Below are 22,409 nucleotides of genomic sequence, written 5' to 3'. Positions count from 1 at the left end.
CGCTCAGGTTCCCCGAAGTCGGGGCGCCATCCACGCTTGCACCGGAGCGCGGGCGCGGGGGCTCGGGAGTTGTAGTCTCCGGCCCGGCGCGGGGCGGCGCGGACTCCACGTCCCGGCGGGCGGCGCGGCGCTGCCCGGGCGACAGGGGCGGGGCCGCTCGGCCCTTTAAACCTTCCAGGGCTGCTCCGAGGGCCGCAGCTAGAGACCATACCAAGCGTGGCCGAGCAGGGAGCGGAGGCGGCGGGGCTCTCCAGGGAGGTGCGTACTGGGCCCCTGGGGAGGCTCGAGTCCCCGGCTCCCGGGGCGCTTTCCGTGCGCCCACGCGGGCGGGGGCCGAGCCGCGCTTCCTGCGCGAACCCACCTCTCCCCCGGGGCGCCGGCGGTCAGGTGGTTGCCTGCGCGTGGCTGCCGCTCCGCCGGGACCGGCACCCGCTCTCAGGCTCTCCTCGGCGCGGCCCCCTCGACTGCCCTAACCGCACCCTTCCCCCAGCCCGGTCCCGCAGGCGAGGGAGCGCGACTCCCTCCCCAGATGTTACGGCCCCGCCTGAGTGCCTGGGCCCACCGGTGGCTTTCGGGTGGAACGCGGAGGCCCCCGGGGGATGCCAGAAGGTGTCCACGTGTTGGCGTGGGCTCAGCCCAAAATGTAGGCCCTCGGAGCCCCAGCAGAAGCTGTGAATCAGGTGTTGACCACCTTCTGCCCACCACCGGCCTTGGCCAGTCACTGGGCCCTGGACTTTGACCTGTCTCTCTCCACCAGGCTTGGGCCGCTGATGGTTTTGGCGAAGTACCCTAAGGTAGCTGGGCCGGCCCCCTCTTTCCCACCTACCTCTTGCCCTTCCCCCCACACCACCACCACCCTGGCTCCCCTCCCTCATGACCGCCTGGATCCTCCTTCCTGTCAGCTTGTCAGCATTCTCTATCACTGGCCTATGGACTGTGTGAGTAAATAGAGGGAAGGGGGAAGACAACGGGGGACAGAATGGGCCCAGGCTGAGGAGGATAGGGCCCAGCCAGGACCCAACAGGAGCTTGATGGCACACACAGAGCCCCTTGTCCTGTGCAGGCTCTGGGGTGGTACCCAGGATCACTCTAGCTGTCTCCAAAGCCTGGCCTGGTGCCTGGGCACAGAGCTACTTCGGGCGAGCTGGCACCGATGCTGTCCAGTATGGTGACCCTGACATACTTCTAGCCAGGGACACCCCGAGGTCCTCTAGTTTGAGGCCATGCTATTCTGATGTGGTGTCAGTTCTCAGGCCACCCCAACTTGAGTCCCCCAACAAGGACAATGAGGCTGAATGGGGCCAGAATCAAGAGAGAAGAGTCAGTAGGGGGGAAAGCTGGGCTGGGAGGGTCACAGGTGTGAGGTGACAGTTCTGCTCCCGCAGGTATGCCATGGCCGTGATGAACCGCCACGCATGCCCTGTGGAGAACTGGTATGGCGCACTCTGCAGACAGCCTCCCTCCAAAGCTCCCTTCATCTCTGCTCCCTCTTGGGTCGGGGCTGTTGTGAGCAAGCCAGTTGGAGACCCTGGCCCTCACTGCTCTTAGCTGACACTGGCAATGCCTGCCCCTCCCCAGGCATGACTTCAAGCCCATCCACCTATTTCCCACCATCCCTTCACCCCTTTGGCATCTGTCTCAGTCCAGTTCTGGGAGGTGGGCTCTCCTGCCCCTGCCAAGAGAATACTGGGAGGGTAGTCTCTGAGAAGCTGGAGGGTACAGGCTGGGAGAACCCCTTTCCCCCAGTCTACTCTCTGTCCTGCCTGCCAGGTCCTACAACGAGTCCTGCTCTCCTGACCCCGCTGAACAAGGGGGCCCCAAGACTTGCTGCACCCTGGATGATGTCCCCCTCATCAGGTAAGGCCTGGACTCTGGGCAGGTAAGGGAGACCCCAGCCCCTCAAACCCCTATCCCTGGGTCTCAGAAATACTAAGTATATTAAAAGCACTTAATAACAATACTACTTGCCAATCACTGTGTGCCAGGCCCTGTGCTGAATGCTTTATGCGCAGAACACCATTTAATCCTGACATTGAGGCAGCTATCGTTCTCACTGTTTTATAGGCAAGGAAACAGACTGTTATGTCATCCGTCCAGGTCACACAGCTAGTAAGTGGAGGCACCTGGATTTAAGCTGAAGCCCTCTGATTGCCCAGCCCAGTTCTGGCCCAAGGAAAGCCAGACTGGCTGCAGACCTTGACAGTCTCAGGGAGTCCAAGGAGTCTTGGGCTCTGCCCAGCAATCCTGGGCACTCCCTTACCCATCACACACACGTGCTCTGCTTTGGGGGAGGGCCCAGCCTGCAGCCAGTTGTTTATAGAACACAACTGGCCCTTCTCCTAAATCAGTGGCTTGCTGCTAAGGAACAGGCACGGTTAAAGCAAGAGACAGATGGGCCAGAATGGGGGTGCTAGTGCTCCTGCTCCTCTCTCACTCTGTCCTTGCCCCCCCCCCCCAGCAAGTGTGGCACATATCCCCCAGAGAGCTGCCTCTTCAGCCTCATTGGCAACATGGGTGCTTTCATGGGTGAGTTGTGCCCTCAGCCCCCCCTAGCCAGCCCAGCCCAATCCAACCCACTCCCCCACCCCCCGCCCAGAAGGGCCCAGGAAGCCCTTGCCTAGTGCGGCCCACCCCACCAAGGGCTAAGGCAAGAGGAGTCACATCTCTCCTGTTCTTGAACAAGGGCCAAAGTGTCTCACACAGCCACCCTGCTGGCTGGAGGCTGAGGACACCCAGTTCACCACCTGCCCTTCTATTCCCTTTTGGCCCTCAGACCAGAGTGGGGGGCAGGGGCAGAGGCCGGGGCAGTTGGTGGGCTGGCTGGGCCAGGATGGGGTGGGAGGAGAGCACCAGTGCTGGCCCCACCTGTGCTGTCTTCCCCCAGTGGCTCTGATCTGCCTGCTGCGCTACGGGCAGCTCCTGGAGCAGAGTCGTCATTCCTGGGTCAACACCACAACACTCATCACAGGCTGCACCAACGCTGCGGGCCTTGTGGTGGTCGGCAACTTCCAGGTGTGCCCGCCTGCCTGCCTCTTGAACTTTCACGAACGGGTGTCCTCAGCTGAAGGTTGCCCCAAGCTACAGAGACAGCCCTACAAGGCTGAGGGTGGGGATAGGGGGTTCTGAGAGGGAAAGGGGATGGGGGTGGAGGAGGTAGGGCTGCTTCACAGATGGGTGCTTTCTCCGGACCAGGTGGATCATGCTAAGTCTCTGCACTACATCGGAACTGGTGTGGCCTTCTCCGCCGGGCTGCTCTTTGTCTGCCTGCACTGTGCCCTCTGCTACCACGGGGCCACCGCCCCCCAGGACCTGGCTATGGCCTACGTGCGGATTGTGCTGGCAGCCATCGCCTTTGTCACCCTGATCCTCAGTATCCTTCCAGGACAGGGCAGCCAGGAACTAATCCTCTATCTCAGCCTTTCCCCACCCAAGACCTGGGGTGGGGGGTGGGGGGCGTTGTGGGGTTGGAGGAGAGCTTGGTACACATATATCCAGAAAATACTGCCTGGTGTGGTTTCCTACTTACCCTCCCAGGAGGTGAGACCTGGTTCTTGGCCCCAGCCTAGTTATCTATCTAGGAAGGTAGGAGTGTCAACAGGCTTCCACACATCCTACTGAACATTTCCTTAGCCCCATTCCAGGTGCGGTCTTCTTTATGCACGAGAGCTCTCAGCTGCAGCATGGGGCAGCCCTGTGCGAGTGGGTGTTTGTCATTGACATCCTCATTTTCTACGGCACTTTCAGCTATGAGTTCGGAGCAGTGTCGTCAGAGACGCTGGTGGCTGCGCTGCAGCCTGCCCCTGGCCGGGCCGCCAAGTCCTCTGGGAGCGGTCGCACCTCCACTCACCTCACCTGTGCCCCCGAAAGCATCGCCATGATCTGAGGTCTGCGGAGGGTGGCCGGGCCAGCCTCACCAGCTCCCCACCTCATAACTTTGCATTTATTTTGTACCAAAAATGGTTTTGAGGAAGTGTTGTCGGGATATAGGCTTCCTTGCTGCTGGAGCAGTGGCCATCCCACACCCACCCGTGCCACGGAGGAACAGGCCCGGCAGGTGCCTGGGCTGCACACAACCTACTCCCTTACTCTGCACTGTTGTTTTTATGTTCAAAGGTCACATATTCTTATTTCACCCAGCCAGCCCTTCAGGTGCCTTCTACTCCCCAGTGCCGAAGCCAAACCACTGGGGTTTCCTGCTGCAGGAATTGGGGGCTGGGAACAGCAAGAAGGATAGAATTTGGGGTGGAGGGATAGGCACTCCTTAGACTGTGGGAAGGCCCACTTTGGGGCCCACTGAGCTGCACTGGGATTCTTCACTCTGCCCTTTTCTTTCTTTCGGGCAAATAACACAGCAGAACCATGTGGGTATTTTAGTACTTTTATATATATATATACATATATATATATATCTATATCTATATCTATATATATATATCTATTAAAAGAATTCTAATTTGCATGTTTGTAGTCTGTTCTGAAGAGTCAAGAGAGAGACTAACCCAGGTTGGCTTTCCCTAGGCAAAGGATGGGCAAAATCTCCTGCCCCCAGAAAGAGTCCTGAGTGGCCACTGCTCTTTGAGAACAGGGCTGCCAAGAATAAAGACTGCCAGGTGCTATCCAAATACCCCTCAAGGGCTTGAAACCCTTTCTAGGACTTTAAACAGTCTAAAGAACTGACCTGATCCTTCTTCTACTCAAGAGTGTGGTTTGAAGTTTGCTTCCTCAGTAGGTAATAATGGGGTGGGGCAGAGGTGGGGGCGGAGGGAATCCACAGAGCAACTTCAAACTGATAGGAGCAGTTTTCACAATGAACCTAAAGAAAGCCTGTGGGATTCCAAGATTTACTAAAAATTGCAGGGGACAGATGTAGGCTCTCTTTTTTTTCTTTACCATCTGTAAGTAACTATTGGATGCCAGACCCTGACACATTTTGCTTTCCAACAATGAATGCACAGGCCCAAGCCCTGGCTGATCTAGTAGCCAGGTTTTTGACCTGGGCTCCACTTCTCTCAGGCCAGACTGAGCAGTGTGTACACTTAACAGGAAGGGACACACAGCCTGGTGCTTTCTGCGGTTCAGGACCACCTTCCCCAACAGCAGTAGGGACCTCATGGAGGGTACGGAACCCCTGCCCAGGCTTGTGAGCAATGCAGTGCAGGGTGGGTAAAGAAAATTTTAATGAGGATTTGAGGTGCAAGAGAAAGATGTGGAGGACTGGTACTCAGCCCCAGGCACCTCATGTGTACATGGCTCCATGGAGGTTCTCAAGTCGGTGCTTTTGCTGCTGCTTGCGAGCCTGAAGGAAAGAGAGCACAATGGGCAAGAGCCATATGTGAAGGCCTGTGGGTGGAGCAATGGGACAGCTATCATGGAGCTATCACTGTTTTCAGGCTCCTAGCATGTGCATTGCCAAGGCTCTTGCCCCTCACCAGAGTCACCAGGAAGACAACAAGAGCCAAGGACCCTGAAGCCTACCCAGACCTGCTAAGGTAGGAAATGAGAACAAAAGGACAGCGACTGGGGGGCCCCATTACCACCCTCTCCACTTACCACCAGCCCCTACCTTATCTCGTCTATGTTCCTCGTAAGTGTCATCATCAGTGGGCAGCTCATGGCGGCACAAGGGGCAGGAATTTGTCTGAGGAAAGGAGGACAGTGTTCCAGCCCAAGTCTGGTCTTCATAAGTTAATATTCGTCCCCTGCTCCCAATACCCACCCCTACCCCTCTCCCTTTTCTGATCCCCTAACAGTTCATAAACAGAACTCGAGAGGCTTGAGAACTGGGCCCAGGGCAAGGTGAGGGCTGAGAAAAAGGAAGTAGTACCTTGCTTAGCCAGGGCAGAATGCAGCTGGAATGGAAGAGGTGATGGCAAGGCATCTCAATGGCAGTCTCCTCCTCCTCAAATTCCAAAAGACACACGGGGCACTTGAGCTCTTTAGGAGGGAGTGCTGATCAGGAGAGCCGCTACAGGCCCTACCTCCCAGCTCCCACTCTTCAAGGACATTCTTGCCCCAACCTGACCTGGAAAACTGAAGGGCCAGACCAGTCTAGCTTGGGAGGGAGTGGGTCTGACAAACCTGCCCCAAACAGTGGAAAGAATTAGTGTTCTCACCGGCCTGAGAGCCCCTGATGACTCTCCTAGGAAGGTTCTCAACCACAGCTTTGGCAGCAGGTGGAGGCAGGTGATGTTCCCAATCTACTACCAACCCCAAGTCTTCAAAGTCCATCCTATTGAAAAGTGACCTGGGAAGAACGGTGCATGGTCAGAACCACAGAAAACCATACTTTCTCTTTGCCCCAACAGCCCACTAGGCATTATAGCAAATAAATGCCCTGCAGCTAGTACCCTGCAGAAGTGCTCACTAGATTAAAAGCACAGTGGGAAGTGGTTTACAGCTGCTATAAGACAACCCCAAGCATGCAAGCAGTTTAGTCCCATTTTACACATGAGGCAACAGGCTTAGAAGTTACTCAGGCTATGTAGGAATGACCTGGTAAAGCCAGATTCCCAGTGGCAGCGCTGGCTGCCGTGCTTGGTGTTCCTAACTAACGTTCCTACTCACACCCACACGGCCCTTCCCTTACCCCCATCACCCATATTCTCCCTCACCTGCTACAACCGGCTGCCTTCCCGCTCCCTACTCTCCAGTTCCAGTCTTTCCCACAATCTCTTTGCCCGGCCCGTCTATGGATGATCCAAATTATTGATCTCCCTCGAATATCGTCTCTGGACTAACTCTCCAGCTTACTCATCCTTCCTCCTCAGAATGGAGGCCCTATATGATCAGCCTTCTCCAGCCAGCCCCAGCCCAGAAACCTGCTGCCTGCGCCCCCACCTCCCAGCATCGCGTACCCACCTTGCGAGCTCCAGCAGCATATTGGTTCGGGCCTGCTGCTCGGAATCCAACGGCTCGCAGTCGTGTTCATCGAAATAGGACGCCATCGCAGCGGTGCTGTCTCACACAGCCCTCGAACCCCGCTGGACTGCGGCCCCGTGACTCTGGCCAATAAATTGACGAGCTGAGAGAGGAAGACCAATCAGAGCACCCGAAAGGCGGGAACAGAGGCTCGTTTGCCGCACTGAAAGCGGAAGTATTAATTCTGCCGCCTCTCGTTGGCTCGAGTAAGTCAGGTGACCAAAGGCTAAAGCCAATGGCAGGATCTGGGGCTGGTCAGGAAACGTCTGTTTTGGACTCCTAACCTGGGGTAGGTACGTGGGAGTGTCGCGTAATTCGCGTCCACAGAGCGGTGAAAAGGGAAGTGTCGAGGCTGTAGGGGGTCCTGAGTCAGCTCTGCGGTTCAGCGGGGTTAGGACGCACAGGTGTTAAAGGCCCTCCGAGAAAGGGAGGCGCTGGCCTAGGGGCTGAGGGTACTGCGAACCTGGAATCACCGCGTTTCCCGCTGCTCTGTCCGGCCCCGCCAGGTACTTCTGCACCTCCTGCACTCTAGTTGGTTCAGGAGTTGGCGCTTGATTCCTCCCATACCCACAAAACAAAAATTTCCTGTTCATTTCTTCTCTATTAGGCCCAATAAAGAGCAAAGCAAAACTTCCCAACCGAAAGAGGAAAGATCCCTGCCGGGAAAACTGGGACTTTACCGGCTCATGAGACTATGTGTGTGACCTTCAGCCCGTTGTTCAACTTCTCCCCTAGCTTCTGTAAAATCTTTGGCTTGAATTCAAAAGGTGGTTTGCATCCCTGGCTACCCATGAATATTCTGGAGGGAGAATGAGGGGTTGCAGCTTTAAGAGAAAATAACCCTGCCAGATACCCTCAAAGATTCTGACTTAACAGATCTAGGCCCCATAAGGCGGCTGTGTAGGGCAGTGGCTAATGTGTGTGCCCAGGCATCCCACAAACTTGGGTTTAAATCTTAGCTCTGGTACTGATTGAGGCCTAGGGGTGGTGTTTTTAGAAGTTCTACAGGGGATTCTATTTGTTTGTTTGTTTGTTTGTTTGTTTGTTTTAAGTAGGCTGCACACCATCATGGGGTTTGAACTCACACAACCATGAGATCAAGAGTCGCATGCTCTACTGACTGAGCCAGCCAGCCGCCCCTCTACAGGTGATTCCTACTGTGAGGCTGGGCTGAGGACTACTGCACTAAATGATTTGGATGATAGCTACCATTTATTTGGCATCTAGAACCATTACATTGATGGATGTTTTACACTCAGTATAAACATTCCTCATGATTGTTCTGGGAGTTAAGTTGTCCCTTTTTACATATGTAAAACCCAAGTCCAGGAAGTGGCTTGCCCAAATTCACATGGCCTCTAAGTGGTTTTGCTGACCAACTGCAGGGCCAAGTGTTTTTCTCCATCTTTCTCAGGAAAAGAAGATGGTAATGAGCCCAGTAGAAGTAACAAGCCCTGTGATGGGTAAAGCTCCACACAACTCTCAGGTTTGTTCTTATTTCTCTGTCAGTAGTCCTCACTCTGCCTAACAAGGAATTGCTTCTGTTACATACTTGGCCCTGAATTTTCCTTCCACCCACACTTGAGTTTGGGAGGCAGTCAAGTAGCCAGGCAGAGATTGCCCAGCTTCCTCAGTCTTGGTAGGACCTTCTTTCCTTCTTCCATGGCTTTTACTCTTTCATCCTCTTTCCTGTGACCCTGAAGGCACTGCCTGCTTGGCCCTGTGTGGCCATGGAGCTCTGAAAAGGCCAAATTCTTTCCTACAGGGCAAACCCTAGGCCGTCCCTTGTGACTGCGCACTGCTGTACCTTTGAAGCCCTTCCCTTTTTCACTGCTGTCTGCCTCATCTGTAATCAGGTGTCAAGCTTGAGGAAGAACATAGAGAAATTGAGCTGGGGAGGGGGGTGGGGTTCAGAGAGGGAAAAGCCTATCCAAAGGTGAGAGCCTTGTCATATAAACATCTTTGAAGTACTTTCTTCTCCTGGAGTCCTATACTGAGTATCCTCAAGACATCAGAAAAATAATAGATTTCATTCCTAGGGAAACAGGCTGGTTTCCCTGTGCTGGTTGAAGGTGCTGGTTGAAGGGTCTGGTTTGAGAACCACTCTGTCTTTCCACCTGCACTCCAGAAGGATCTGTCTGGGTAGGGCTGAATCAAGTATGGAAGGGAAAGGAGAGGGGCCATCTCCCAGGGATAAAGTCCTTTGGACGGTAGACTTTCTAAGCAACCCCAGGAGTGTAGGCAACCTGGAGAGCTTCAGACATACACACACACAGACACTCCAGCTTTTAGCCAAACAGCAGCTTTTAACCAAACAGCAGCTTTTACTGAGCTCCAGGTGGGGCTGGCCTGGCATGGCCAGTGCAGCAGGCTGCCCTCAAGGGCCAGTCTGTGGCGTGATAGGAAATGCAAAGGTGCACACATCAGGGATGCTCTTCAGCACTCAGTTGGGTGGCTCAGGTGGGAGCAAACACCAGGGTTCTCTGGAGACCAGAACCAGCCAGTATGGCCATCGGCCTCTCCTCAGGCCCAGCTGGGTCAGTCCCCAGGCCCTGAGGCAGCGCCTGCATCCTGGGCCTGTGGGGCACTGCTGCCCTCACTGCTCTGTGGGAGAAAGATGGCCAGGAGCACAATCAGGATGACGAGCAGGCCGCCACCCACCACCAGCCCCAAGTAGATCCGGCATCGGATGTTCTCCCAGCTCTTCTTCTGGGCCAGGGTCTTGGTTGTCTTGCTGAAGGCTGAGCTCTGTGGACATCGCCAGACACAGGGTGGGAGTTAGTGGTTCCCCTAGAGATCCAGGGCCAGGGTCTCCCAACCTCACCTCCCCGGAAGGGCCTAGTCTCCTTCTGCATCTTCCCAGCCTGTCTGCTCCCCTTCTCCACATAGCCTGCCCTGGAACCCTCCCAGCCTGACTCTTGGTCTCAGACACTGGTGTAGCCCTTGACTCACAGCCCTACAGACTCACCCCCAGTTAACAATACCAGCCCTTTACAAAGCTCCACAGCTCCATACGAAGGACTTCTTACTTCATGAGGCCTACCTGGAGCATATCTAGGCTAAAGGTGCCTCAACAAACTCACAGACCTCACACTGCCCCACAGGCAAGCCTCAGACCCCACCAAGGAGACCCTGAGCACGGCCTGAGAACTTTCTCTCTGAGGACCCCTTCTGGCCTCTCCCTCCCCCATCCCTGCTTCCCCAGGCCTCACACCATGTCCAGGAGTTGGTCAGAACGCTGCTCCAGCTCTGCCAGTTTTCCATCGCGCTCCAGGACCTTGTCGAAGTTGTTGAGCATGATTTCCGTCACCTCGTCCGCCTGCCGCTGGCACCGTTCCAACTCTTTCCCTGCCTGGGCGCCAAGCCCAAGGTCAGAACTGCAGGAGGCCCCCACCTGATCCTGAGACCTAGCGGCCTCCTTGCCCCCACTGTGTGTGGGGTGGGGATGATGTATGGATAGGGTAACAGCATCTTACATGCAAGGGTATGATATGTACAGAGGGAAGGACCAGTCTCCTGAGTGTGTGTGGCTTGCCTCTGCTCTCACAGCTTCTTCTCCTTGCCCATCAAGGCAGGTCCTAGGTCAGCCTTGGCTTTCAGCATCTCAGCATCCTCTAAGATGCCTCAGGATGGAAACCTCCCAGAATCTCACCCTCCCACAAAGCAGATACTTTGCTCACCCGCTCTAGGATGGCCTCTCCCCAATGTGTACCTGCCCTGTGGCTTCCCACTGGCCTAAGGAAGCACCAAAGAAGAGGGCACCAAGCTACATGGCTAGAAGCCAGACAGGGAGGAGATCTACCCCCACGGGGCTAGGAAGGTCACTTCAGACCACCACACATCATAGGTTCTGCCTAACCCCACAGACACACACAGAGAAACAAACTGGGAAGATCAACCCTCCCTCTGACTGGTCAGGCCACTTCTGCCTCCTGGGATGACCCTGCTCCCGTATCAGTGCTCAAAACTGATTCCCTGTCTGCCTGGGAACCTCAGCCTCCCTGGCCTTTGGCCTCAGCCTTCCAGCCACCCACTGTCTTCACTAGGGTCCAACTCACAGAGATGAGACCTACTCTTAGACTTCTCAGCTTGGGCAGCAACCACACCAGACAGAAGAACCCAGGTAATTTCAGAGGAAGGCAGATGCAGGGTTCAAGTGGGGAGGTGGCGGGGGGCTGAGAGAACAGGAGAGAGGAAGAGAGCATGCATCACAAGCAAGAAAGGGACTGGGCTTTGGACACACGCAACTGAGTGAGATCTAGGGCAGGAGGGCCCAGTAAAAACTGGAAGTCCAGGAGCAGGTCCAGGGACATGTCAGGGAGATGAATACCAGCAGATTAACAAACCACAGCAACTCCCTTCTCCCAGCCTAGTTCCCCCACAGCCCGTCCCTGTTCTCATCTCCTCCCCACAGAGCACTAGCCAAGCTCCCTTTCCTGCCAGACCATATTGCCCATTGTCTGCAGCAGACATTTTGGCACTTGACTGAATTCCACTTAAAACCAGAGAAAGGGGAGGGATCCAGTGTTCACGGAGAGCCACTCCTACTCAGGCAAGAATCCGCATTCAGGATCCTTGCAGCTGTCTTGCACACAACCTCCAAGCATTCCCAGTACATGAGTCCTATCTCCCCAGCTAGACCACAGGCCCCAGGGGGAAGGGCTGCCTCTGTCTGTCCCCCATCCTGGTGACCTGGGGGGGGGCCAGCACAGTGCTGACCATTGCAAGGACTCATTGAGCGGGTCATCGCATTGTAGCCTATCCAAGAGCAGCTCTTAGTCTCAAGAGATGTTTTCCCAGTGTGTTTATCTAGCCCAGCAGGAGTTTCGTGGGGCAGGCATCTGAAACCCAAGTAGGTCAATATTTACCCATGAGCTTAGAAAAGCAACCTGCTTGGAGAGGGGGCAGGCAAACTATGACAGAGGGGTACACTCACAGGCTGGGGGGGGGGCAGAAACTGGGGAACAAAGCAATAATGCAGAGAGCAGGGAAGCTGCCCCCATCGCTAACTTTTCCCCAGTAATCATCACCACTCTTATTACTACCACTTTAGTCAACGAGCTCACATAGTTCGCATTCACACGGCCCAAGGCATCCCCCCATTCATAACAGCCCAAGGCAAAAACTTGAGAATGGACAAAGATCCGAAATGACAAATCACTGCTAGAGGTTGGTGGGATGCTGAATATGACTGTGTTTCTACTCTGAAAACTCCAGCTATTATTCTCTTATTCTCCAACGTGGGGTGACATTGGGTCACATTCCCCAAGAGAGTTGGCTGTGCTTCCTGCTGCAATCTGCAGCCTCCTCCCCCCACTGCGAAGCCAGGCCTGTCCGGAGGCCCCAAGGTGGGACCAGGCCTAAAAGAACACATTCGCTCCAGGGAACACAGAGGCCCCGGGCTCAAGTCCCTGGCCCTCCTGGGTCCTCTCTCAACTGGCAGAAAAAGGACACTGTATGCATAGGTCCCTACTGGCACAGTGAGAAATAACCACAGAATGTGGAAGGAGGTAAGGGACCAGAGGGCAGGGCCACACTACACCTGCCACAGTGAACTCAACATAGTGCCTGGCACACAGTGGACACGCGGAAAAAAATTTCTGAATGAATTGTGCCTGTTTTTAAGAAGCCCACTATAGACTGAGGGAAAGAGACATATAGGACATCATGAGAGAAGAGTGAAGGGCTGTGCTGTGAGATACACATACCCAGTGTTGGAGCCTCCCTCAGAGAGTGGATTCCTGTGAACTGAGACAGACCGGGCGGATGAGCCCTTGCAGGATGGGGTGGAGTTGGGGCATTCAGGCAAAGACACACCAGGCAGAGGGTAAGGGCGGAGGGGGGCAGGGTGGGGCCAGAGAACACACGCGGTAAAAGTCAAGAAGGGGACAGTCACTTGGAGGAACAGAACACGACCTAGTGTAGACTTCTGAGCCAAGTGGGGGACACTGGAGAGGGGCTTCAGAATAATTTCTCTATTGGTGGTAGACGGCAGTGAGAAAACTCCCAGGCAGAGAGAACAGCCAGAAGAGGTGGACAAATGCCACCAGCAGGGGTGTGGGGTTGCCAGGTAATGGGGAGCAAAGAGCATAGAGAGGAAGGATGGGTGGGAGGAGCACTTGCCAGCCCTGCTTGGGGTCTGCAGGGCTGAGGTTGTGCAGTGGAGGGGGAGCATCAGCATGGTTGGTAGACAGGGGGTGGCAGTTACACAGGAAATGTTCTTGATAGACCGTTAGCCCTCTGTACAGAATATCCTGCCTTCAACCCTCAAACATCTCCGGTTTCTCCAGGCCAAATACCCTAGGTGCCTCTGAAAACAAAGCTTTCCCAAACCTCCCTGTCGTAACTCTCCCGTCTCCTTTCTTTCTTGGCTAGTGCCCAAGAATCCCTATTCCAGCTGTCACTGTTGTTCTAGTCAGAGGACTGGGGCAGCAAAGGGGCATATCAGCTCCTTCCTAGGTCAGCACTTACCTGAGCTGAGAGTTAAGAACGAGGGCTCAGCATTGCAGCCCTGGGTTCCTTCAAATCTTGCCTCTGCCACTTGTCCACTACATGACCTTTCTGATCCTCCACTGCCTCATCCGTAAAGTGGTGACAGGAATAATATCTACCATAATGTTAGCTAGGGCCCGTGACATGTTACGAACAAAGTGCTTGTCACAATACCTGTCGCATACTAAGTGCTCAATAAACAAGAGCTATTATTATTAATGAAGCCCAATCTTCCCTCACTGATGTTTTTTTTTCTTAGCAGTCAGATCTCAAGAACTACACAATATATGTGATCATTAAAACCTCTTAGATATTTTTACAAAATACACAGCCAAGCAAGTTCTTCCTTATTGCAAACCTGTGTGCTTAATTGTCTCTAACTTTACAGGGGCCTTTGATAACCTGCATCGAGTATTTCCATCAAGCACTACAGGCTGCTGAGAAGGCTGTACATCCTGACAGTAATAACGGCCACCATTCAATGGACACAGAGCTAAGCACTGCCTGCTGTTTGTCCTCCTTAGCTTATTTAATCCTCACAACCCACCGAAGGCATGCTGTTATCCCAGTTTTATAAGAAACTGAGGCTCAGAGGGGTTAAACCATCTGTCCAAGGTCACAGAGGCAGTAAGTAGACGATCTGGGAGTTGAACCAATACACTGTAAACTCCAAGAATCACATTCTTAACCACTGTGCTAAAGTGAATGCAAGTACAGGGAGGTCAAATACTTTAGCTGGCTAGGTAAAGACTCCCCAGACCTTCTGATGCTGCCAGTTCCACTTGTGCGCACACGAGGGAAGCCCATGGTTCAAAACCCACGTTCACTGGACAGTGCATACGAGAGGACCATCCAGAAGATGAATGAATTCAAGCTCTTACCCATTCAGTTGTCATCTTTCCCATCACTCTTTGTTCCTGCTCTATCACCTATACCTGCCACCATGACTGGCACAGAAGAAATGCCCAAGAAGTACTTGTTGATTGAATGAATCAGAGGAGAGGACAAGGAAGAAAGACCAAGGAGGGAAGGGGGTGGAAGAAGGAAGGGAAAGCGCTGGGGGCAGAGAAAGGGGCAAGACTGAAAGAAACAGAGGGATGGGGCTAGGAGACGGGTAGGGGAGAAAGGTCAATGTACCTTCCCTGGGCTCTGATTCACTATTTGCCTCAGATGACCCTATGAGAGTGCCAGAGTTTTCCAGTACCCCTCAGTAAATTATCCTGGCCTCAGCCTTCATTTCAGGAGTTTCCTCTTCTCGCCAAGTGCTAGAGGCCAACTGGAAGCCCACCCCTAGCCCTGGCTGATCCCTTGCCCTGCATGCTAGGAAGTGGGCTCTGAGCTCTGTCCCATTCTTGGAGCCTCCCTCAGTTTCCTGGCATGGCCTTAGAGCTCAGTGCAACCTTCCTGCCCCACTTCCTCTTCCTGCCTCCAGTTCCCTAGAGATGAGGCCATCCAGGCATCATAACCCCCAGCCAGGCCACATCCATCACACCTCTGCCAGCTTCTCCAGGGCAGAATCTTAAAGCACCAAGCCTGCTTCCTGCTCAGCCCATCTTCCCAGGAGTCCAGGGGACAGAGGAAGCAACTGGCACCACCTGTTCCTGACACCTTTGCCTCATAGCTGGCAAGTGGGGACACAGGCCAGAGTCTGCAGCAGGAGTGGGGGATGACTCACCTCCAGAATGTGTCCCTAGGCAGAGGTTAGGAGTCAGGCCTGTGCCACACTCTGGTAACTTCAGTGGAACTTTCATGGTAAACATCTCCCTTGATCTTTCCCCAGGGGAAGGAGTGTGCCCTCCAACACCCTGCCATGGGGCTGGCAGAGCCTCTGGCAGCCCATCTGCTCAGGTTTCCAACTCCCAGGCCACACTTGGCTCTTCACAGCTCCAGGAAAGGCTGAAGAGGTCATCACATTACCTACCACTTCTCAGGAGAAGGTTCTGAGTGCCAGGCAGGGCTCTGCCATTGGATCTCCCTTAACCTCACAAGGACCGGCAAGGCGGGTATTGCTGACCCCACTTCACAGATGCGGAAAAGGAGGCTCAGGAAGGTTAAGTGACTTGCCCGGGCTCACAGAGCCAGCCGGTAAGTGGCCACGACCAGGATCTCAGCCTGGAGTCTGACTCCGTAGCCGCGAGGCTCAGGGAAGGGGGGAGCCCGAGTCGCGCTCACTGCGCCAAGGCGGCCAAACTTTCTCTCCCCAGCCCGCGCGCCCCGAGTGGAGGCTCTGGCCCCCATCCTGCTCCTGGCGGTGGCCACCTCACCGGGGGACCGGCGCGGATCCCGGAGGTCGCCTCCCACCTCGGACTTCAGACTCCGGCCTCCCACCCACACGTCGCCCATTGCCTCCCTGCGCGGTCGGCTCCGCCCCGCCCGGGGCCCTCACCATCGCTGCTGCCGCCGCTGGGCCGGCTCCCGCTCCTCTGTCGCCGAGCTGCCGCGGTGCCACACACCCGGGAGGAAGCGGAGGGGCGGGGCCGCGGCCGCGGGGGCGGGGGGCGCGCCTGCCCCGAGCCCGCACCCGGGCCAACGAAAAGCGAAAGCTGCAGGCGTCCGGCCCAGCTTCGCCTGGCTCCCCAGCCCCCGGAACCGGGCGCCTGTGCCTGAGCAGCCCGGGGCTCGTTCTGCGCTCGGCACCCCCACACGTCGGGGGGCCCAGTGAAGTGGGCTCTGGAGACAGGCATCGCCCGCAACAAGCAACCGTCCCAGTGCCACGGCGATGGCGCTGTGCTAGAGACGACGCGGACCGCCAGCCAGGCGGGGTCTCTGCCACCTCGGTGAATGCATGCCACCGGTACCCAAAAACCGACTCCGCAAGAAAGTTTTGGAACGAAAGAAAGTTTATTCACAATCAACATTGTGAATGCACTACCTACCACTGAATTGTCTACTTTGAAACGGCACCGCTGTGTGTTACAATTGTACGTACACGTATACACTGTATGTTGTGTGAATGGCGCCTCGCTTAAAAAAGAAAACGGACCCCCACGAAGAAGGTGCTAGTTCTGGCTTTTCTGTATTTCCCTCTTCACCACAAGGGCAGCTGCAGCCCTGCCCTCATATGACCCTGCTCCTCCATCGGAAGATGGGCGAGGCCACCCCTCCAGAGCCTTCCTGACTCTACCCGTTCTCGCCCTCTCCTCTCACTGCTGCAAACAAGTCACAGCCACCTGTTCTCCACCCCACCCCCTGCCACTACCAACACAACTGTGGCTGCTCTTGAGGAAGGAGGTTGAGGGCTTCCCTCCTTGGGTTGAGCCCCTGTGAGGACAGCCTTCATCCCCACCCTGGGCACTCTGGGTCCCAGGGAAGAGGTTTCACCCCAGTTCTGTGGACCTTGAGTCCAGGAGTGGCCTGAGGAGAGAGGATGGCTGTAGTCTGACCTAGGAGGACCTAGGAGGACAAAGACAGCCCAGAGGGCTTTTTTTTTTTTTTTTCTTTTTCCTCCCTGGCTTTCAGAGTATGATTCCAGGACTTGCCAGTAGGAGTCCCAGATTCTGTCTCCCAAACCTGTTCCTTCTACACCCCCTCCCCAAAACAGGTTTTTGGGTTTTTTTTAATACTGGAAAGCCCAGGGGAGAAATAGGGACAGAAATGACAAGAACCCTTTCCCCAAACCAAGAGAGAGGAAAGAGTGGCGATGAGGTGGAACCTGGTGGGGAGGAGGGAAGCCCAAAGACAAAGAGGCCCATTGTACATGGAGGGGAAGGAGGGCCATAGGCCCTGTCCTATGACACTGACTGGGCCCAACCACGAGACATGGGGAGAGATGCTCGCCCCCTCAGCTGAGACCCAGAGGCCCTGCTAAGTCCCAAAGGGGCAGGGGCAGACAAAAGACAAATAGAACTTTGTAGAACCAGGGGCACCCAGCTGGGTCAGTCGGAAGAGCATGAGACTCTTGATCTCGGGGTTGTGAGGATAAGCCCCATGATGGGTTGTAGAGATTACTTAAAAAAAAAAAAGAACTTTGAAGAACCAAAGAGAAGGAAAAGCAGCCCGGTTCCTCCAACCCCTCACTCAACTGCAACAGGGCCACAGAAGAGAGATGGCAATGACAGGAGAGGCAGGAGGCCCTCAGGCTGTCTCGGCTAACGCTTCCTGCAGCATGGCAAGACCCAAGATGGACACTTAGGAGTCTTGCACACCACCCTAAAATGATTTTGAATTTTCCATTTGCTGAGACCCTCAGAAAATTCTGATTCTTGAGACCTGTGGATAATAGAGAAGAATGAGGAGGCTCCATCTTTCTTCTCCAAATATACACTCTCTACCCCTCCAACAACTTGGACCTCAAATACGAGAATCTCAGCCAGAAGGCGTGCCCAGGGGGAAAAGAAATAGAAGGGCCAAAGGCAAAATGGAAGGGGAGAAATTACCTCACATGTGTAGAGATACTGAAAGGTCTTTATTGCCCACCGGCCACCATCAGTTTCCCAGCCACATGCTGGGCCTTCTGGGTGTCTCTCCAACCAACTCTGAGAGCCCATGAAATGCAGCCATGGTCCGGCTCTCTCCTTCCAGGGGACCAAGGTGCTCCCTGGGGCAGACAGTATGGCAGCGGGGCCTCAGAATGAGGGGAGGGAGGACAGAGCAGCATTTCCTGCTGAGGATGGGAGAGAGGGCCCTTCTTGGCACCCACTATGGAGGGCTTCCCTGAAGAGGAAGACGGGGGGCAGGGGAGGGGCTCCCTAAGTTGGGATGGCATGGGTGGCAAAGAGCACGATGAGGAGGATGATGATAAAAACAATCACACAGATAAGGACAATCATCTTCACGTTCTTCCACCAGAATTTCCGAGCCACCTTCTGTGACGTGGTCTTGAAGTGCTCCGACTGTTGGGGGATAAGGCAGAGTGAACCAGTGCATCCTCCCACTGGAACAGAGGCCCACACGCCGTACATCTAAATACTTAAGTGATCGGTTGAAATAACAGACTGTTAGACAAAAAATGTTCTGTCCTCCTGCCTTCATGACAGTCTGGTGGGCCACGTTCAAATTTAGAGTTCTTGGACTCCCTTTGGCCCCCTGCTTTCCCCGTTCTCTTCTTACCCTGCACCATCATGCACCTTGAAGCACCTATGCTCACACCCAGGGGTGCGATACTGTCTGCACGATCCACCTTGGGAGGGCACACATTGGGGCCAAGGGGTGCAAGCTCCAGATGGTCACATCTCCCTGGATCCATGACCCCTCACCCCACGGGGACTACTGAGGCTGGAGGGTGGGCCAGGGCAGCATGGAGGTTGGAGGTGACAGAAACTGCTCTTTCTCCTCAACTCAAGTTGCAGAAATTAAGTTTCCCTGGGCCATGCTCCCCTGATTAGGCTATGGAAAGAAACACTAAGTCCCAGGGAGACAGGAGACAAAGGACCTATACCCAAAATTACACACAGGACTCAGAAAGCCATGGCCAGTCTCTCCCTGTGGACGTGGAACCTTAGGCTCCAGCCTTTATTGGAGTTACTTTGTTAGAGTTACTCCCTCCCTGAGCAGCTGGCTTCAGCCCCTGGCTGGAGGGAGAGAGGAATGAGGTCTAGCAAGATGTGTGGGAGATATTATTCTAGCCTTCAGTTAGCAGAGGACCCTTTGATCAAAGAATTTCACTGCTCTTCCCAGCTTCTTTTGAAAGCAGACTCAGCAAAACTCCAGCAGTTTTCTACCCCCTGCCAAATAACTCCCAGAGAAGGCCAAAGGCCCTAGGAGGATTTTCCAGAGCCAATATTTTTGCCCTGGGGAGGTCAGGTCCAAATGATTGTCAAGGGAAGCCTTCAAAGAGAAAAATCAGTTTCATGGGAGAGAAGCCTAAGAATGCAAGGCCTGACCAGGGTCGTCTGTCTCAGAAAATACCTCCAACAGTCAGCCCCATCCACCCTCCCCCATCGTTGGACCCCTTCCCTGGATCCCAGTCCCAATCAGTGGAATAGAGCAGAATCAGAACTGGGGACTCGCTCATCAATTCCCAAAACAAGTGAAAAGGCAGACTTTCCTCCTATTCATTTTGCCCCCAACACCACCAACCCCCAAACCTCAACAATCCTACCCTCCCCTCTCTTCCTCTACCCCCAGTGGGCTCCCCATCTCACTGTGGCTTCCAGATCCTCTGTCTTGTTGCGGAGATGGTCCAGGTTTTCTCCTCGGGCCAGGATCCGCTCCACATTCTGGGTCATGATATTCTTGACTCCTTCCACCTCACTCTGCAGGTTCCGTACACGATCATTTCCTCCACCTCCACTGGCCTCCTCCTGGGCAGCAACACAGGGGTTAATTAGGTCAAGCAGTGGAGGAACTGAGACTCAGCCTCAGAGGCTGGAGGAGGAGAAGGCCTAAGATGGACTTTAGCTTTTTTTTTTTTTTTTTTTTTAATGTTTGAACTGTTTACAAAAAGAATGTTTTCACGTATTACTCATGTAATCAAAAAATAAATGCATTTTTAAGTCTCGGAAGTTGAGTGCTGATGCTAGACAGACTGGATCAAATTTCTTTTCAGGTTCTCAGGGCCCCTGATGAGGAAAAGAAACACAGCACTAAATCCCTCTCCACTGTTTCCTTGCTCCTCTGATTGGGTTAGAGGGAACTGCTGAGCAGGCATCTTACAAAGTAGAAACCCTAAACCATTACTTACCAAAGGGTCCTTGTTACAAATATGTGTGCTGGGCAGCAGAACACCCTCAGCTAGCACACCCCCCCTTCCCTGCAAGAGAGTAGCTGGAGAGCAGTTCGGGTCCCAGGCCTCCAGCCTAACTGCTGTGACCCAGAGCAACAGCAACCAGGCTCTAAGTCCCTCACCAGGCCCCATGAGGGACAGTCATTGCGCCACAAACTTCTGCTTTCCCCACCACACAGCACCATGCGCAGGCACCAAGCCACGACTGCCTGCTTAAGCAGATATTAAATAAAAACAGCAGCCTGGGTGTTGGGGGAAATGGAGGGCCAATCTGCCCTGGCTGATGATAAGGTTTTTGAACAAGGAGGGAAAACCATTATTAAGCTCCTCCCACCCTGACCCACTAGACCTCTTGAAACAGGCCAGGAGCCGTGGGTCCAAACTAAATGGGTTATCACAGAAATCCAACTTCTGGTTCTTTTACAAACCCTTAGTTCTCTTCCTCACGTTTATGGAGAGGGGGCTGATTCCTCAGACCCGGCAGAGAGACAGATTCCTAGGGTTTCGGTATAGGGCTAAAGTGAAAGGCAGGCGGGAGGCGCGCGGGGGGGCGGGGGGGGGGGGGTGTCTGCCGCTGGGCTGGAATCCGCCCTGAGAACTTCAGAGGTGCTGCCCAGGGGTGTCACAACACCCGGCGGCTGGAGGGCTGGAGGAGGAGATGAAAGGCTTCTCAGCAGCTCCTCGCCTGGAATTCGGATCCCCCACCCCCACCGAAACCCTGCTCCAGGCCGGCACAGAGGTCAGGGGAGGGAGTAGAGAAGAAGCAGGAACACCCGCCCAGGCAGCTCCGAACTTTTTGCAGTCAAGTTGTCAAAGGAGAAAGGCCAGTCAGCCCTGGCCCAGCCCTCCGACTTTGCCGCCGCGCTCTCTTGATCCCCAGCCCCCAGCCCACTCTGGCCCGTCTTTGAATCAGCCCCTTCCTGGTTTTCAGCTCGCTCACCATGTCTCCAAGCGGCTCAGGCCTGTCAGCGGCAAACTCGCCTAGTCTGTTTCCTCCCGGGCGGCCCTCGGCTCACTTCCTGCTTGCTCCAACTTTCAGCCTGCCCCCGCCCACCTCGCATCCCGAGCGGTTCCAGCCTCACCTCCGGCAGGTTCCCCCAGGTAGGCGGGCACCCTCCATTGCCCTCCCAGTCTCCTCCCAAACCAGGGCTTAGGCTTAAAGCAACAGGGCTCCCGGGCACCAAAGGTCTTCTAACTCATCAGGAACAAGAAAAGAAAGATCAAGCAGCCCTCCTAGGTTTCCTGACGCTGGACCTCCCGATATAGAAAGGGAAGCTGGCTGTCTCTCTCTATCTCTCTCTCTCTCTCTCTCTCTCTCTCTCTCTCTCTTTTTAATGTCCTGAATATCTGACCCCAAAACTTACAGACTGAAATCAACCCTAAGCACCCTGCCAGGGCTAATTAACATAGAAACAGAACACAGATGTGAAAATTTCTTGTCGGCAACCCTTGTTCCCATGTTTATGGTTGGTCAGAAAGTATTAAAACCTCCAAAGTCTGGAATGCTGTGATCTTTGCCTGTGGTGTCAGAAAGCTCTGGGTTATTAGCTGTGTGACCCTGAATGAACCTCTTCACCTCTCTGGGTTTTGCAGGTGCTAGTGATGATGTCAGAGGATGGTGGGGAGGTATAAAAGGATAGCACATGCAGTGTGCCTGGCAAAGTGTCCAGAACAAAGACCTATCCACTGTTATAACCAGGAAATGATGGCTAACCAACCCCTTCTTTCCTCCCAGAGTTCAACAATCCCTTCAGGAGCCACCATGAGGGGTTGGTGAGCCGAGTCAGAAATGGTCAGATGCCTGCCCTATGGACCAGAGAAGGGCCCCAGGGCAAAGGATTTTTCCACCACCTGGCTCCAGGCCAGAGAAAATCCAGTCTTCCTGGATGGTATTTATGAAGACAGAACAATAACAGGGTCACACAAAAGGGAACAAACATTCCTGTCCCATCCCAGAAGTATCAGTTCTAAGAGGGAAATGTCAGCTTCTCTAACACATGCTTTTTCAAAGGATTTAACAAATTTTGGACCTCAGTTTTGAGACACTTTATTCTACTTTATAATGAAATCTTATCCCAATTTAGATATTATATTTTGCAAACCTGAATTTCGATGGACAGTACCAGCCTGCTTTCACCATCCTTAGAAAAGCTATAAAGTAGAGGCGCCTGGGTGGCTCAGTAGGTTCAGCATCCGACTTCAGCTCAGGTCATGATCTCACCATTAGTGAGTTCAAGCCCCGCGTGGGGCTCTGTGCTGACAGCTCGGAGCCTGGAGCCTGCTTCAGATTCTGTGTCTCCCTCTCTCTCTGCCCCTCCCCCGTTCATGCTCCGTC

The 22,409-nt window shown here is 54.3% G+C and overlaps 4 protein-coding genes across 6 annotated transcripts; 1 reads left to right on the top strand and 3 right to left on the bottom strand.

Moving 5' to 3' along the window:
* Positions 1–129: 129 nt before the first annotated feature.
* On the top strand, positions 130–4,576 carry TMEM150A (transmembrane protein 150A). 3 transcript variants are annotated; one of them, XM_049652081.1, is made up of 8 exons: positions 137–258; positions 758–938; positions 1,386–1,433; positions 1,771–1,857; positions 2,459–2,526; positions 2,885–3,012; positions 3,193–3,370; positions 3,642–4,576. In XM_049652081.1, exons 2-8 carry the CDS (start codon positions 874–876, stop codon positions 3,881–3,883), a joined length of 816 nt encoding a protein of 271 aa, XP_049508038.1. In that variant the 5' UTR covers positions 137–258; positions 758–873; the 3' UTR covers positions 3,884–4,576. The 3 variants fall into 3 exon arrangements, with proteins under 3 accessions (XP_049508037.1, XP_049508038.1, XP_049508036.1); XM_049652080.1 differs by lacking the exon at positions 3,642–4,576 and having other exon boundaries at positions 130–258; positions 3,193–3,625; XM_049652079.1 differs by lacking the exons at positions 137–258; positions 2,459–2,526 and having other exon boundaries at positions 894–938; positions 1,386–1,857.
* Positions 4,577–5,155: 579 nt separating this feature from the next.
* On the bottom strand, positions 5,156–6,986 carry RNF181 (ring finger protein 181). Its single transcript, XM_049652084.1, has 5 exons — positions 6,859–6,986; positions 6,114–6,244; positions 5,825–5,934; positions 5,564–5,638; positions 5,156–5,296 (listed from the first exon to the last, which is right to left on the bottom strand). Exons 1-5 carry the CDS (start codon positions 6,942–6,944, stop codon positions 5,237–5,239), a joined length of 462 nt encoding a protein of 153 aa, XP_049508041.1. The 5' UTR covers positions 6,945–6,986; the 3' UTR covers positions 5,156–5,236.
* Positions 6,987–9,284: 2,298 nt separating this feature from the next.
* VAMP5 (vesicle associated membrane protein 5) lies at positions 9,285–15,861 on the bottom strand. Its single transcript, XM_049652085.1, has 3 exons — positions 15,797–15,861; positions 10,133–10,270; positions 9,285–9,666 (listed from the first exon to the last, which is right to left on the bottom strand). Exons 1-3 carry the CDS (start codon positions 15,797–15,799, stop codon positions 9,457–9,459), a joined length of 351 nt encoding a protein of 116 aa, XP_049508042.1. The 5' UTR covers positions 15,800–15,861; the 3' UTR covers positions 9,285–9,456.
* Positions 15,862–16,232: 371 nt separating this feature from the next.
* On the bottom strand, positions 16,233–21,201 carry VAMP8 (vesicle associated membrane protein 8). Its single transcript, XM_049652086.1, has 3 exons — positions 21,015–21,201; positions 19,494–19,652; positions 16,233–18,242 (listed from the first exon to the last, which is right to left on the bottom strand). The coding sequence occupies exons 1-3, from the start codon at positions 21,015–21,017 to the stop codon at positions 18,099–18,101; spliced, it is 306 nt and encodes a 101-aa protein (XP_049508043.1). The 5' UTR covers positions 21,018–21,201; the 3' UTR covers positions 16,233–18,098.
* Between the last annotated feature and the right edge of the window lie 1,208 nt (positions 21,202–22,409).

Source organism: Panthera uncia (genome assembly GCF_023721935.1).
Source record: "Panthera uncia isolate 11264 chromosome A3 unlocalized genomic scaffold, Puncia_PCG_1.0 HiC_scaffold_12, whole genome shotgun sequence".
Taxonomy (NCBI): Eukaryota; Metazoa; Chordata; class Mammalia; order Carnivora; family Felidae; genus Panthera; species Panthera uncia.
This window is presented reverse-complemented; position numbering and strand designations above follow the sequence as displayed.

Coding starts and splice junctions, on each gene's coding strand:
- TMEM150A (XM_049652079.1), top strand. Junction 3,013..3,192: donor TGGTGGTCGGCAACTTCCAG/GTGTGCCCGCCT, acceptor TCTCCGGACCAG/GTGGATCATGCTAAGTCTCT. Junction 3,371..3,641: donor CTTTGTCACCCTGATCCTCA/GTATCCTTCCAG, acceptor GCCCCATTCCAG/GTGCGGTCTTCTTTATGCAC.
- RNF181 (XM_049652084.1), bottom strand. CDS start 6,944: ATGGCGTCCTATTTCGATGAACACGACTGCGAGCCGTTGGATTCCGAG. Junction 6,245..6,858: donor ATGCTGCTGGAGCTCGCAAG/GTGGGTACGCGA, acceptor CGTTCTTCCCAG/GTCACTTTTCAATAGGATGG. Junction 5,935..6,113: donor CATCAGGGGCTCTCAGGCCG/GTGAGAACACTA, acceptor TCCCTCCTAAAG/AGCTCAAGTGCCCCGTGTGT.
- VAMP5 (XM_049652085.1), bottom strand. Junction 9,667..10,132: donor CTGACCAACTCCTGGACATG/GTGTGAGGCCTG, acceptor CGATGTCCACAG/AGCTCAGCCTTCAGCAAGAC.
- VAMP8 (XM_049652086.1), bottom strand. Junction 18,243..19,493: donor CAGAGGATCTGGAAGCCACA/GTGAGATGGGGA, acceptor ATCCCCCAACAG/TCGGAGCACTTCAAGACCAC.